The 13,943-nt window shown below is 40.6% G+C and overlaps 1 protein-coding gene across 5 annotated transcripts in view; it reads right to left on the reverse strand.

Annotated features, from left to right (window-relative positions):
* The window catches only part of LOC138760695 (utrophin-like), a 632,519-nt gene that overhangs the window by 142,844 nt on the left and 475,732 nt on the right, over positions 1-13,943 (reverse strand). For 3 of the 5 annotated variants that reach the window (XM_069931641.1, XM_069931640.1, XM_069931644.1), the window contains one exon: positions 1,340-1,512. In XM_069931641.1, the coding sequence (XP_069787742.1) occupies positions 1,340-1,512 (173 nt within the window). Of the gene's footprint in view, positions 1-1,339; positions 1,513-3,429; positions 3,514-10,999; positions 11,066-13,943 lie in introns of those variants that run through there. The other 2 variants (XM_069931645.1, XM_069931643.1) reach the window with 2 other exon arrangements.

Here is a 13,943-nt window from a genome sequence, read left to right on the forward strand (position 1 = left end):
GTGAGTGGTGAGAACAAGACTGTTAATTCTGAATTGACTCATGACCAAATTTTTAATCTCTATCCAATATTCAAACTCACCATTTCCATTTATTTGGCCAACAAAGATGGTATTGCCTGCAGATTTGTAGATTGAGTTGGGGTTGAACTTTGGCTATGCAATCATGCGTGTAGAGCAGTGGTTCCCAACCTTTTTCTTCCGACTCACATACCACTTTAAGTATTCTCTATGTCCTTGGTGCTCTATGATTAGTCAGGGATTGCTTAAGGTGGATTGTGAGTGGGAAGGGAAGGTTGAGAACCACTGCTCTAGACCCAATTGTTACCAAACTATTTTGCTTGAGAAAAATTGTCATTGGCCCATTTCCTTTGGAGTTATGAAACCGTGCACATAACAAGTCAATTAGGCACGATTAAAACAGTGGTTTTCAAATTTATTTCTTTCCACCCACATCCCACCTTAAGCAATCCCTTACTAATCACAAAGCACCTATGGCATAGGGAATACTTAAAGTGGTATGTGAGTTGGATGAAAAAGGTTGGGAACCACTGGTATAGAGGGACTACAGCAATGAACTAAGCACACAGTCTTGAGATGCCGTGTTGATGGTTGGGGTGGGGTAATGTTGCGAAACCGCACTGATTTGGGTCTGCTGATGAGGAAGTGCAGGATTTAGTTGCAAAGAGATGAACAGAGTCCCAACTTCCTGAGTTTGAGCAGAAGCTTTACTGATATGAATGTGTTAAACACCAAGTTGTAGTCAATGAACAACAGCCTAATATAGATGTTTTTGTAGCCATTCCTCTCTAATGCAGAATGAAGGGCCAGCAAGGTCCTGACACATTGGGTGAACTGAAGTGGGTCCAGATTTTTCTTCAAACTGGAGTTAACTTACTCTGTAGCCAATCTCTCAATGCACTGCATCATAGTAGAAGCAAGTGCCACCTTCCAAAAGGGAAATCATTTTGCTCTTTTTGGGCATTTGTATTATGGAATCCTTTTAAAGTAGGGGTGCAGTCTTCAGATCATAGCAGCAAGAGACAAGTATGCTGAGTCCAAGACACTAAATTCTTTTTTTTTTGGTTTGATGATTTCAGAGTAATATGCTGGAACCAACAAGCATCTAAACTCAGTATCTCAGATCAAATTTATATTACAACCAATGAAAGCTTATTTAATATTAACGCAAGACAACACCAGGACTTACTTCTGAATTACTCTGATTTTTGAAGCTCATGACTTTGCTTCATTTTATCTTTAGTCATTTCCAAATAGATATTGCTCACTTGGATTTAAGCCTTCTGTCAGTTTTTTAAAACAGGGGATTCACTCTACAAACCTAATATTGACAGATTTTGTCTTCAGATCACTCCATCGCTGGTTCATATCATCTAATCGTTGCTGGAGCAAGGCAGCTTCCTCTGAATTACCCAAGACCTTCACCATCTTTTGTCTGTTGCCATCAATATTCTTAAAAATGTCATTGTGAGCATCAATCTCAGCCTGGATATCCTGAGAAAAGGAAAGTCAAAACAGATAAGATAAAATTCTCCAGGGATACCCCTAAACTTTAACAGTTGTGCCTTTTGTCACATTCGAATAAATGACTCAGGGTCCTTTTGGCACTGCATTTAGATTTTTATTTCTGACATAACGGAGACACCAAATCAAGACCAAGTATGAAAACAGATTTTCTTTATCTCAGCAGTTCACCTTGATAATTTTGTTTCATGAGAAGTGGTGAAATTTGGAACTCATTATGAAGGTAAGAATAGGTGAAGTGAACAGGATAGGTGAACTTAACAGGCTGAACAAGTAGACAATGGAGAAAGAACAAGAAACTTCAGATTTATATGTCTTGATATGTCAGTTTTCTCAAATAAGGTATTTGCACCACCATTGACTAATTAGGCCAAAAATGACCATTTCTGTGCTACATATTCTAACTAAAGACATGTTTATTCACATTTGCACAATCCCAACACCACCTAGTAACACTATGGGATCGTCTTTTAAGGAGCTGGAGTTGCCTCAGAGATTTCTGGTGACATCTTGAAACTCTGCAGCTGACGTAACCTGCATGCCAATGCATTGATTTATCTAAGATCGAACAGATAGGACAGATTACCAACTACTTTGTATGAAGACCATTTATGGACCCAAAATTTCATGGTGCATTCCACACTCTTTTTGTATAAAATCACACCATGCAATTGACAAAGACATTAAACAATAACTCAGATACAAAATTAAACAACAGGCACCATTTCTGAAAAAGTACTCTAAAATGGTAAAATAAGACATTCCATTCACACATGTTAAAGAAACGTTTGTACTGTTCGCCAAGTATGAGGCATTCTAACATTGAATGCTGGAAGCACTCAGTTGACATTTATAAAATTCACCATGCAGACAGCAGATTGCAAAGGTTAAAATATGAAGTACCCCCATAGAAAAACAAGCAGCTTACTGCTAAGCTTTGTAAGATTGTCACAATTTCCAAATTCCCCTGTAGCTCAAAGCATGCAATTAACCAGCCTTCAATTAGTTGGGTGGCTTTCACATATGTTTATGTCAGTGGATTTGTCCATTCGGGAATCTTCTTTGCCTTTCTTTGGCTTGGCTTCGCGGACGAAGATTTATGGAGGGGTAATGTCCACGTCAGCTGCAGGCTCGTTTGTGGCTGACAAGTCCAATGCGGGACAGGCAGACACGGTTGCAGCGGTTTCAAGGGAAAATTGGTGGGTTGGGGTTGGGTTTTTCCTTCTTTGTCTTTTGTCAGTGAGGTGGGCTCTGCGGTCTTCTTCAAAGGAGGTTGCTGCCTGCCGAACTGTGAGGCGCCAAGATGCACGGTTTGAGGCGAGATCAGCCCACTGGCGGTGGTCAATGTGGCAGGCACCAAGAGATTTCTTTAGGCAGTCCTTGTACCTCTTCTTTGGTGCACCTCTGAAACGGTGGCCAGTGGAGAGCTCGCCATAGAACACGATCTTGGGAAAGCGATGGTCCTCCATTCTGGAGACGTGACCTACAGCGCAGTTGGATCTTCAGAAGCGTGGATTCGATGCTGTCGTCCTCTGCCATCTCGAGTACTTCGATGTTAGGGATGAATATTGAAGCACAAAATGCACCAAACAAAAACTACCAGAGGAATTCAACAGAGCAAGCATCTTTGGATGAGCCCCTATATGAGTGGATTCTGTCTGGATTGTCTTCAACCCAATACTGAATGTTCCACTTTCAGGTAACTGTGTTCCCTTCTCTCTCCTTCTGATCAATCTATGTTCTCTCACTTCTATCAACCTGGCCCACCGTCACTCAATTTCATTCCTGACCCCCAGCTGGATCCATCTGTCTAGCACCATACATTTAACCTACTGGATCTCCGATCCCTTCTCCCCGCTGGTTCTAGCTGCACATCATCCCCCTTACCTGTTTCACTGACCACCTTCTGCAGATTCTTGTCATCATTGTGCAGCATGGAGCAGGAACATTGTCCATGCTGACTGTTACAAGATCAAACCAGCAACACAAAGAAGGCATATTACACAGGGATAAAGATGAACAATTACTTTATTAGCAAAAATTCACCTTCAAACTTTAATTCAAAATCCCCCCCCACCCCCTTTTATAACAATGCCCACTGGTTACTATGCAAATTTCTATAACAGTGTAAAACTAATAAATTCCCCAGCCTAAATATAACATATCTAATTAAGTTATATTTCCAACCAGCCCACAGAAAAACTTAGACACAAAACACACAAGACTCGCAAAACTTCGATCTCAACCGAAGCAAAGATCATAAACAAAATTCAGTTTGTTTGGTAAACTAAAGCAAAAGATCTTTGAGAGAGAGAGAGAGAGAGAGAGCACAAAATTTGAAGTTGTTTTCTTGTGTTGTTTGCAGAGAGAGGAACAATGGCTTGGTCCGGATCCTTCTGGCTGCCTTCGGAATGTTCATCCCTTCTTGAAATCCCAACATTCTAAACTCTCTTCCAGACAATGACTCATGCTCTGGGCCTTCTTCCACTCCACAGCACCCCCAGTGGTGGTTTATCGTCCAAGTCCAGAAATTTTAGATCATTTTCTGTACATGCTCAGTCCATTTCCCACTCTCTCAGCAGTCCACCTTCACCTCGGCTCTCTCAAAGGCAAACTGCCACTTTTTAACATAAAACCACACCACACATAGGTCAATACACAACACAAAACTCTGTAACATGACATTTTCACCTGGTCCCATTTGCTTGTGCGTTTAGTCCATAATCCTTCCAAGCCCTTCCTATACACAGATCTACCCAAATTTCCTCAGACAGCTTAATTCAAATATGTATGACCCTCTGAGTTAAGAAATTTTCCCTCTAGTCCTTCTAAAATCTCTTATTTTCTAATCTATGTTCTCTTGTTCTCAAATCATCAACCTTGAGAATTGTGGGGATTCACTTTATCCATGCCCCTCGTGATTTTGTAAACCTCTATTCGATCGTTCCTCAGCCTCCTCCTCTCCAGGGAATAAAGGCCCAGACTATCTAATGTCTCCCTATAACTCAAGCCTTCCAGTCCTGCCAACAAGCAGTCACCAACAAATGCTGCTCTTGTGCCTCCACTTCCTCTTTCATGACTAATCAGGGCCCCAAATATTCCTTCCAAATGAAGCAACACTTCACTTGTGAATCTGCAGGATCATTTACTGCATCCAGTGCTCCCGATGAAGCCTCCTCTGAACATTGACTGGGAATTAGTTTGAAGCAACTTTGCTCCATCTGCTGCAATAGCAAGGACTTCCAGTGGTCAATCATTTCAATTCTACACGCCAACATGTCTGTTCATGATCTGATATACTGCCAAACAGAGGCTGCCCGCAAATTATCTTGGCACTCTCCAACCAGACATCTTTAACATCAACTACTCCAATTTCTGTTATCGCCCTTCCCCAAATGTCTCTCTGCACCATCCCTCTGCCTCCTCTCTTCCAGCTCTCTACCCTTATCTTCCATCAGAGAGCTACACTTGACCCTCTTCCCCATTATTTCTTAGCTTTTTTTCCTCCTCTACTCTTCCATCTGATAGCCTGAGCTCCTCAGCTTCCCTTTCCTCCTCTCCACCTCTCAATGTCTTTTTGTTCAAGTGTCTGCCTCCTTTTACTTGATGAAGGGCCCAGGACCAAAACATTGGTCACACTCACTTCTCTTCTTATGGATGCAGCTTTATCTGTTGACTTTCTCCAGCACGCTTGTGTATTGAATTAATTAAGTAGTATACCTCCAAGCTGAATACCACTTGGAAAAAATACTGAAGTATCCTGACTACAGACCATATTCATGAGAGGGCATCCCCAATACAACTAAGATGACAGATGTACCTGCTTCTCCTCAACAATGTGTCAGATATATCAGTCTATGGCAGCATGAGGAGTGGAATGAAGTTTCATGTTCTTCCTACCTTGAGGAATGGCTCAGGCCCGAAACGTCAGTAATCTATCTTTATCTCTTCTGGTCGCTGGAAGACTGGCTGAGCTCCTTCAGTATTTCTGTGTTTTAACTACCATCTCAGCATCTGCAGAATTTAGTGTTTCCTCTCCCCCCCCCCCACCACCACACAATAAATAAACCCCTGCTGGAGTGATATCTTACTTCCAGTAAGCAATGAAAGTGAATGGGTTGAGAGGAAAAGGAAAACAATTCCAAGCTACCTAAATGTGAGCTTCAACAGGTGAAACTGCAATGAAGGACAACTTGCATGTTAAATTTCAAAAGTAGCAATGTCACAGCCTGCCATGAATGGAAGTGGAAATGCAACACCTTAGATGAGGCTATGATTCCATTAGTATCACTATACTCATTTGTGGAGCTCACCACAGAAAAATGAATGTCCCAACAGAAACTTTCACCAGAAACCAAATGGATGATCCATCTCATCCAGTTCACCCAACCATACATCAACTCTGGACCCAACAACATCCTCACTATACTACTGCAAACTTGCAGCAAGCTGATCCAGTTGAGCTCGACAATACAGTCCAGCCAATTTTTGCCTCATCAGCCTGGTCTAAACTATCAATTGAATGATGTAGGTAGTGTGCTATCAAGTGGTTCATATACAGTACATTATTCAGTTACTTCCTCATCCACAGCTTGGCTTTCACTGGGACTAGTTGCAGGCAACGTTGCAGCCCCCATCCACACATAAATATAATTCTATGGCTGAGTTTGATCATCTGCTCTTGACATGAAGACAGATGTGACATTCAGAAGCCCTGGTAAAATAGAAGTCAATGAGGAAAATACTGGTTGGAGTTATTGCTACTAGGAAAGAAATAATTGTGACAATTGTAGGTCATTCACCTACAATATCATTGCACAATTTACTGGATAGTATATTGGGCCATATTAATTTCTTCAAAGTAGTTTTGGAAGTGGGAATGTTCACTGATTCTTGAGCACCATTCGTTTCAATTCACTGCCAAATAATAAAGCAGTACTTAATCAAATTTTCACTATACATGGCAGCTAATAACTATCTCCAACAGAAAGTTTAATCATCTCACTGTGATAGTCCATAACATTAACATGGTAAATTTGTGAAATGGAATTAGCAGCTCGAATTAATGTTTTTAAATGATGCCTTAGTATCAATTGCCAGACTGCATGATATAAATTAGGGTCGGTGTGAAACCCAATGGAACTAAATCTCTATTTGTGGTAGTGTTTCAATTTGAAGATGCAACTGATTTAAAGTCAAGGAAGCAATGGGACAATGATTAAGACAGAGCTTGGCTGTGATTAACCATATAACCATATACAGCGCAGAACATGCCAGTTTGGCCCTACTAGTCCATGCCGGAACAAATCCCCACCCTCCAAGTCCCACTGACCAGCACCTGGTCCATACCCCTCCAATCCTCTCCCCTCCATGTAATTATCCAGTCTTTCCTTAAATGTAAATAACATTCCTGCTTCAACCACCCCTGCCTGAAGCCCATTCCACATCCCAACCACCCTTTGCGTGTAAAAACTTCCCCTCATGTTCCCCTTATAATTTTCCCCTTTCAATTTCAAACCATGGCCTCTGGTTTGAATATCCCCCACTCTTAATTGAAAAAGCCTATCCACGTTGACTCTCTCTGTCCCTTTTAAAATCTTGAACGCCTCCATCAAAGTCTTTGTTCGAAAACTTTGCATTCTTGATACATAAAAGTATACCTTTTCCTGGTACACAGGCATCTATGAGTTGATCAGGGACAGCACGGTTGACATAATGGGGGTGCAGGGCAGCACAGTTGGCGTCGCAGATAGCACAACGCCTTTACCTTGCCAGCAGTCAGGATGGGGTTCGAATCCCGCGCTATCTGTAAGGAGTTTGTACATTCTCTCCGTATCTGCGTGGGTTTTCCCCGAGGGGTCTTGTTTCCTCCCACTAATCGAAACATATGGGGGTGTAGGTTAATTGGGTGTAATTAAATTTAAAAGCCACAATTTGGTTCTTGCAAAAAAATACAAACTTTGATAAATGTAGATAAGAGTATCAATGTCATTCTCCCATGGAAATATTCCCTCTCAATATTAAGCATCCAGGTGCAATGTTATTGCAAATATCATCAAATGAACATTAATTTAACAACACTTTTCATGTAATTAGACAATCTGATCCAGATTTTTCCCCAATTATTGCTATGGAGAGGAAGTATGTTCAAGCTCAGGAAATAAAAGTTCACTTTCTCCAGATACTGTATGGGAAATAATACACAATTAGCAATGACCAGACTATAGTCAATTGACAGAATTTTGTGAATCAGAAACACTCACTGACTTGCACACTCTGATTTTGTCTTACTCAAATGACTCAGATCATTGCACTTGGTAGTAATTACAAGTATTCGGGAGTAAAATCTGGACACTGTAAACTGTTCACCAGTCAACTGTGAATAGCTAATTAGTCACAGAATATTTTCAGACCCCTATAAATTGTCAACCCCGCTGTTAGCAGTTGTCAACTAATAGTTGTAACCAGAACTGGTGCTCTTACAGTTTGCCAGATCTCATTCTTCTTTTAATAAAGCCCAATCAAAAATTTGAGGAAAGGCAGGAGGCAGCACTGTTTGGTTTTCATCAACATTGCATGGCGCTAGAACATGGCACTCCTGGCTAGCTTCTGCACCCCGGATCTGGAGTACCTGAAATACTGTCCCTACTACCGGTTGCAAGAATTCACATCACTTATACTGACACTGCAGTCCATGTATGACCTCAGGACATCATTAAGCTAGCACTAGATGAACTATTCACCTTCACCAACAACCTCGAAAAAAAGTACATGTCAGAGTCTTCAACCAAGCCACCCTCAAGAGCTTAAACTCCACTAGCACATCTCCAACCTCAACATCCTGGAACACTGCTGCAAATCCATAAATAATTCCTACCTTTCTATACCATGCCTAGACTTTGGCAAGTCAGATCTTCAGGCTGAACTGATGATCGCTGCATGCAAGCAGAAGCTGAGGAGGGAGGATCTTGTAGTGAAAGCTGAAATGACCACTGACTAGTAGCTTCCGCAATAAGCAGAGTAAAGTGCTTTGAGAAATCGGTATTGGTTGATATCAACTCCAGCCCATCATTGACCTACTTCAATTTGTTTACCAGCCAAACAGATGCCATTTCCTTGGCCCTCCATTTGCTCCTAGAACACCTGGATGCCAAGGACACCTTTATTAGACATGACAGACTACTGTTCATCGTCTACAGCTCCACCTTCAATGCCATAGTCCCCCAGAAAATTCATTCCCAAACTTCAGGATCTGGGCCTCAGCATCTCCTTCTGTAGTTGACTTCCTGTTATACAACATCTCCTCCATGATCAAACACAACACCAGCATTCCTGAAGGGTGTACACTTATAAGTCCCCCACTTTACTCTCACAACTCCCACAACTCTACAGCTAAATTCTGTCCCAACTCCTTTTTCAGCATCGGGGAAAAGGTACAGGAGCCTAAAGACAAGCACTCAGGGGCTCAAAGAAAGCTCCTTTCCCACTGCCATCAGCTTCCTGAATAATCAATGAACCTTACTGTTTTATACACTATTTTTTATTTATTTATTGTTGTAAGGAGGTGTACAGGCAGTCCCTGGGTTAAATACAAGTTCAGTTACCTAGGTCTGTCTTTAACCAGAAACTGTATTTAAGTCAGAACCAGTACATACAGTCCTTATTTAGCCCCAGTTAGTCAAATGTTTATCTTAGTATATATTAAATATAATATATATTTTATATAAAACATTTCCCAATACACTAAAACATCTTAAACATAATAATGCAGTACATAATAATAATACAGGTAATAATACTTTTAATTGCACTTTAAGGTGAGCAGCGGTCATTTTGCAGGGCCAAGTGGTGGCCATTTTGCGGGGCCAAGCAGCGGTCATTTTATGGGGCGTCGCAATGGCACACATGGCTTCTTTTCCTCCTTAAAGCACAAATGCACTTTAAGGCTGAGCAGCAGCCATTTTGTGGGGCCAAGTCCCAGCCACTTTGCAGGACCGAGCAGTGGCCATTTTGTGGGGCTTCGTGATGGCGCACACTGCTTCTTCCCTCAACCCCTTGCCCACCTGCTGCTTTGCCCAGGCTGCTTGTGGCATAGCCTGACAGCGGATGCGCATCACCAGCTACCTGACAATCGACAAGACAACTAGCCAATGGAAAGCGAGCTCTACTCAAACAGGAAGTAGACGTCATCCTCCTTCTGGCTGCCTCGTCAATTCATAATTACAGGTTGTTCATAAATTGGATGTTTTCAACCTAGGGACTGCCTGTATATGAATGTTTTCACAATGATGCTGCCACAAAACACCAAATTTCTTGACTTGATCATGACAATAAATTCTGATTCTGAATGGTGCATCATTGATAGCATACCTGCTGGATGTATCATAACTTGGAATGAGAGCTCCTCTGCTCAAGATTGGGAGCTGTATAAAGGAAGTGAATGTGGCTCAGAACATAATGCAAACTTTCCTCCCCTTCCTGGACTCCAGCTCCTGCTGCCTGGGAAAGGCAGTCAATATATTGAAAATTCATCACACCCCAGGCACAGTCTTCTCCCTATTCCCTTTGGGGAGAAGGCTTAAGAGCATAAAAACATGCACCAACAGGCTTAAAGATCATTTCTTGCCCAAAGCCATCAGGTACCTGAATAAACCCTCTAAAAATGCTGTCATGCTTCTCTTGTTTAGTGCTAATTGATCTTTCTTTTCATTGCAATCCTATACTCGGTAATTGTGCTCTTTACATTGTTGTATGAATGTCAGAGATTGGTTTTTAATCGGCTCACAGAAGAATATTTTGCATGATAATAGGTATTTTGTGACAAATAAACAAACAATATTAAATCCCACACAAGCATTCATTTGGTATACCTCCAATAGATGATCAAGTCTTTTCCTCTGGCTGCCAACTCAAATGCATTTACTATTTTCTTTCACAATGCAGTAAGAACACACAGAGGAACTCAGCCGAACTCACAGCGTCCATTGGAGATAAACATATATTTATGCAAATACATATTTACCTCCTATGGACATTGTGAGACAGTCTGGGTTCCTCCAGCATTTCTATGGTTTTTTTAAAACTACAATCACAGCGTCTTTTCAAAGCAGAACCAGTAAAAGATCATAACTAACCAACTTCAAGAACAAAGCATGCATTGAACTTTCCACTTCATGACAATAGTCTCTGCAATGGTGACATACAACCCTGATAATAGTAAAATGCAGATAGACCACGTTCATAATTTTATAACATTAGAACCCATTCTAACTGTCCTTGCAAATGCACACCATTTTCTCCCATGATGCAATCATTAACTTCCTGATGAGTAGCAATAACTGTTCTTAACCGATGAAAAACAAATGATGAAACCATTGCCATTATAAAATTGATATACATTTTTGGAAAATTAATTAAACATTGGCTCACAAGATAAAAGTTTATTTTTTTACTATACCTGTTCAATTTTTCTCAGTAATTCCTGCAAGCTGAAGTTCAAGCCAATCATCCTTGCGTCTCACCTTGATGCAGCCTACATCTTTCCACATAAAGCAATCCCATAACTGTTGCTTTTACTGCTGTTTTAAATCAGCAAACAGAAGGTTCACCTGGCCGAAATCTTCCCATACACACAAAATTCATCAGATTGTGGCTTACATTTTGGCATCTTCACAGATCCATCAGTTCAAAAGAACTTGTCCAAAGATACCTAGATTCACAATGCTGAGCGATCTTCTGCAGGTTTTAGCCAGCTTCCATAGCATTTTCATTTCTTGAGTTAGCTCTCAATCTAAAATTTAGTTCAAGACTTTACTGATTCATCTTTTTTGTGGAAGCACGCTGTTTCTTCAAAGCATTTGATCATATGCCTAACCTTGAATTCAGAACTAATCAGGACCATTAACAGTTTGTAAGTCAAAAATCATCAACTCTTGCTCACATATGAAATTTTCTTTGCAAAGGCAACGCAGTCGACTAATCAACTCTATCATAAACATATATCCAGGAGATTACATCAAATTGGACTTTGGTCCACTGGGATGGGAGGGGAACCACAAAATGTTTGACCCAAGCCACCAGTCTACAAATTGGCACATGTTAACAAATCAACAGCTTGGTTTTTTTCTGTAAATCTTGGATTTGTTTTTTTCTTCCCCAAAAAGGGGAAGGCAAAGTATTCAGAGAACTGTGCCCATTAGTCCAGTTTTGATTGCCCGTCAACAGAAACTGATTATAGCAGTATGGAACAGTCTGTTTTAATTCAAGCATTATACCAACAGCCTGTAGTAATGATCTATTTTCAGCAGCTCTTTAATCAACATCCTGGACCCTTCCGATTCTCTGGAGCCAGATACACTCCCTCTTCCTGAGGCCTCAGTTTTGGCAGGACTTCAATGATGGAGGTATGTGCAAAGGGCCAGACTCTGAGTTAATAAAGGGAAAAGCAACATATTGCAAAGCACTTCTATTATTGACCTCAAGTTTCAAACTTTTTCTGTCTGAATCAAAATCTGGCATAATTTTGGGATGAAGATCTTGTTCATTAAAATTTTCAGCCAATAAAAATGTTTTAGCATCCTGAGGTGAAAATTATTACAGAACTTGTTTGTATTTTATGAATAATTACTTTGCCAGCTAGTTTCTCTGCAGTATTTCTTTTCCCAAAATGTGTTTTATCTACATTCATTTTCGGAGTTTCAATAAATTCTTAAGGATATTTTTCATTCAGGAAATCATGATATTAACTTCACAATGTGCAAAAATATCACCTTATTTAATTGGCTGATGAACTTTCCAAAGGAATTAAAACCAATATGAAAGGATTTTAAAGGAGGCTACGTTCACTGGAATTTATTTTTAATTTTGACACATAGCACAGTAACAGACCGATGAGCCTGTGGCACCTAAATACCCTAAAATCCCCACATTTTGAAAGGTGGGAGGAACCCAGAGCACCCGGAGGAAACCAACGCAGACATGAGAACATACAAACTCCTTACAGACAGTGGCAGATTCGAACCCAGGTCACTGACGGTGTAACAGTGTTGCGCTAACCGCTACGCCATCAATGAATAACCTATGTGGCTAGCCAAGCTCAGATGTAAATTCATAAGACATAATAATGGTGAATACAAATGATTTAATCATCAAAAATGAAGAGAATTTTATTTCCTAAATATGTTCAGGGACAATTCTCCAGCCCATGCAGCTGCTTTGACTTCGGCTAACTATTGTTGTCAATATCCTTGGCTCCTGTTCTATTATTTGCTCAACGATACACAAAGATTTCATCTACTTGACTGATGCTTTCATTTAAATTCAAAAAAAGGAGGAAATTAAACCTGAAGCTTCTTTTGATCATGAATGGAGTCTATGACACCAAAGTATTGGCATACTAGATATAAAGTATTTTGTGTCATTGCTGCCAAGTAAAAGGGAATGATGCATTACATTATAAAAGTTCACAATCCAAATGACACAGAATGTACAACAGGGAACAGCAAATTCAAAAAGCTCCCAGAATATAAACCCATGCATCTGGCAAGCATTAACTTAAAAAAGTTATACATACACAAAGTGCCAAATACCTCAGGGTGTGAAGTGCAGCAGAAAAATCTTGTACGTAATTTTCCATGCATTAACTTGCCCCTTGTTACATGCCATTCTCCTCTAAATGAAATCTTCATTTTCATAAACCTGGTCACTGAATGTGGATCATCATGTTACACATCTCAAATTGCTGTTATTGTCATTGCAAATATCCACCAATAAAGAATTTAAATTATACAGGAAATCTCTTACAACCTCTTCATGTTACATCACTGAATTCTGAGATATTAATTTAATGATGTAACAATTTGCCACAATATCATTTTATAACAAGATCCCACATGTATATTATGTGATATAAAGTCATCACTTTAGGGATACATATTCACCGGGATATATCAAGTGGCACAGCACAGGACAGGCTTCTCAGCCCACTATATCTGTGCAGAACATGATGCCAAATAGCACACCTAGGTTTTTTTCAAACAGTGACATGGCACTCACTGCGCATCCATTCCAAAGGGCAAATTTGCAGCCTGGTCCATCTGAACTCCCACAACATTATACTGAAGAGTCAGTTAAGGATGCACTTATTTTGAAGCATTCTGACTGGTTGCATCACTGTGCGTTACGGAGGTGCCAATGCACAGGACAAGACTACAGAGGGATGTGAACTTGGCCAGCACCATCATGGGCATGTCTTCATCCCATCGAGAACATACACAAGAGTCAGGGCTGAAGAAAGCAGCCTCTATCCTCAAGGACCCTCACCACCCAGACCATGCCCTCTTCACACTGCCACTATCAGAAAGAGGTAAAGGAGCCTGAAGACGAACAACCAGTGGCATAAA

The sequence above is a fragment of the Narcine bancroftii genome, chromosome 4 (genome assembly GCF_036971445.1).
Source record: "Narcine bancroftii isolate sNarBan1 chromosome 4, sNarBan1.hap1, whole genome shotgun sequence".
NCBI lineage: Eukaryota > Metazoa > Chordata > Chondrichthyes > Torpediniformes > Narcinidae > Narcine > Narcine bancroftii.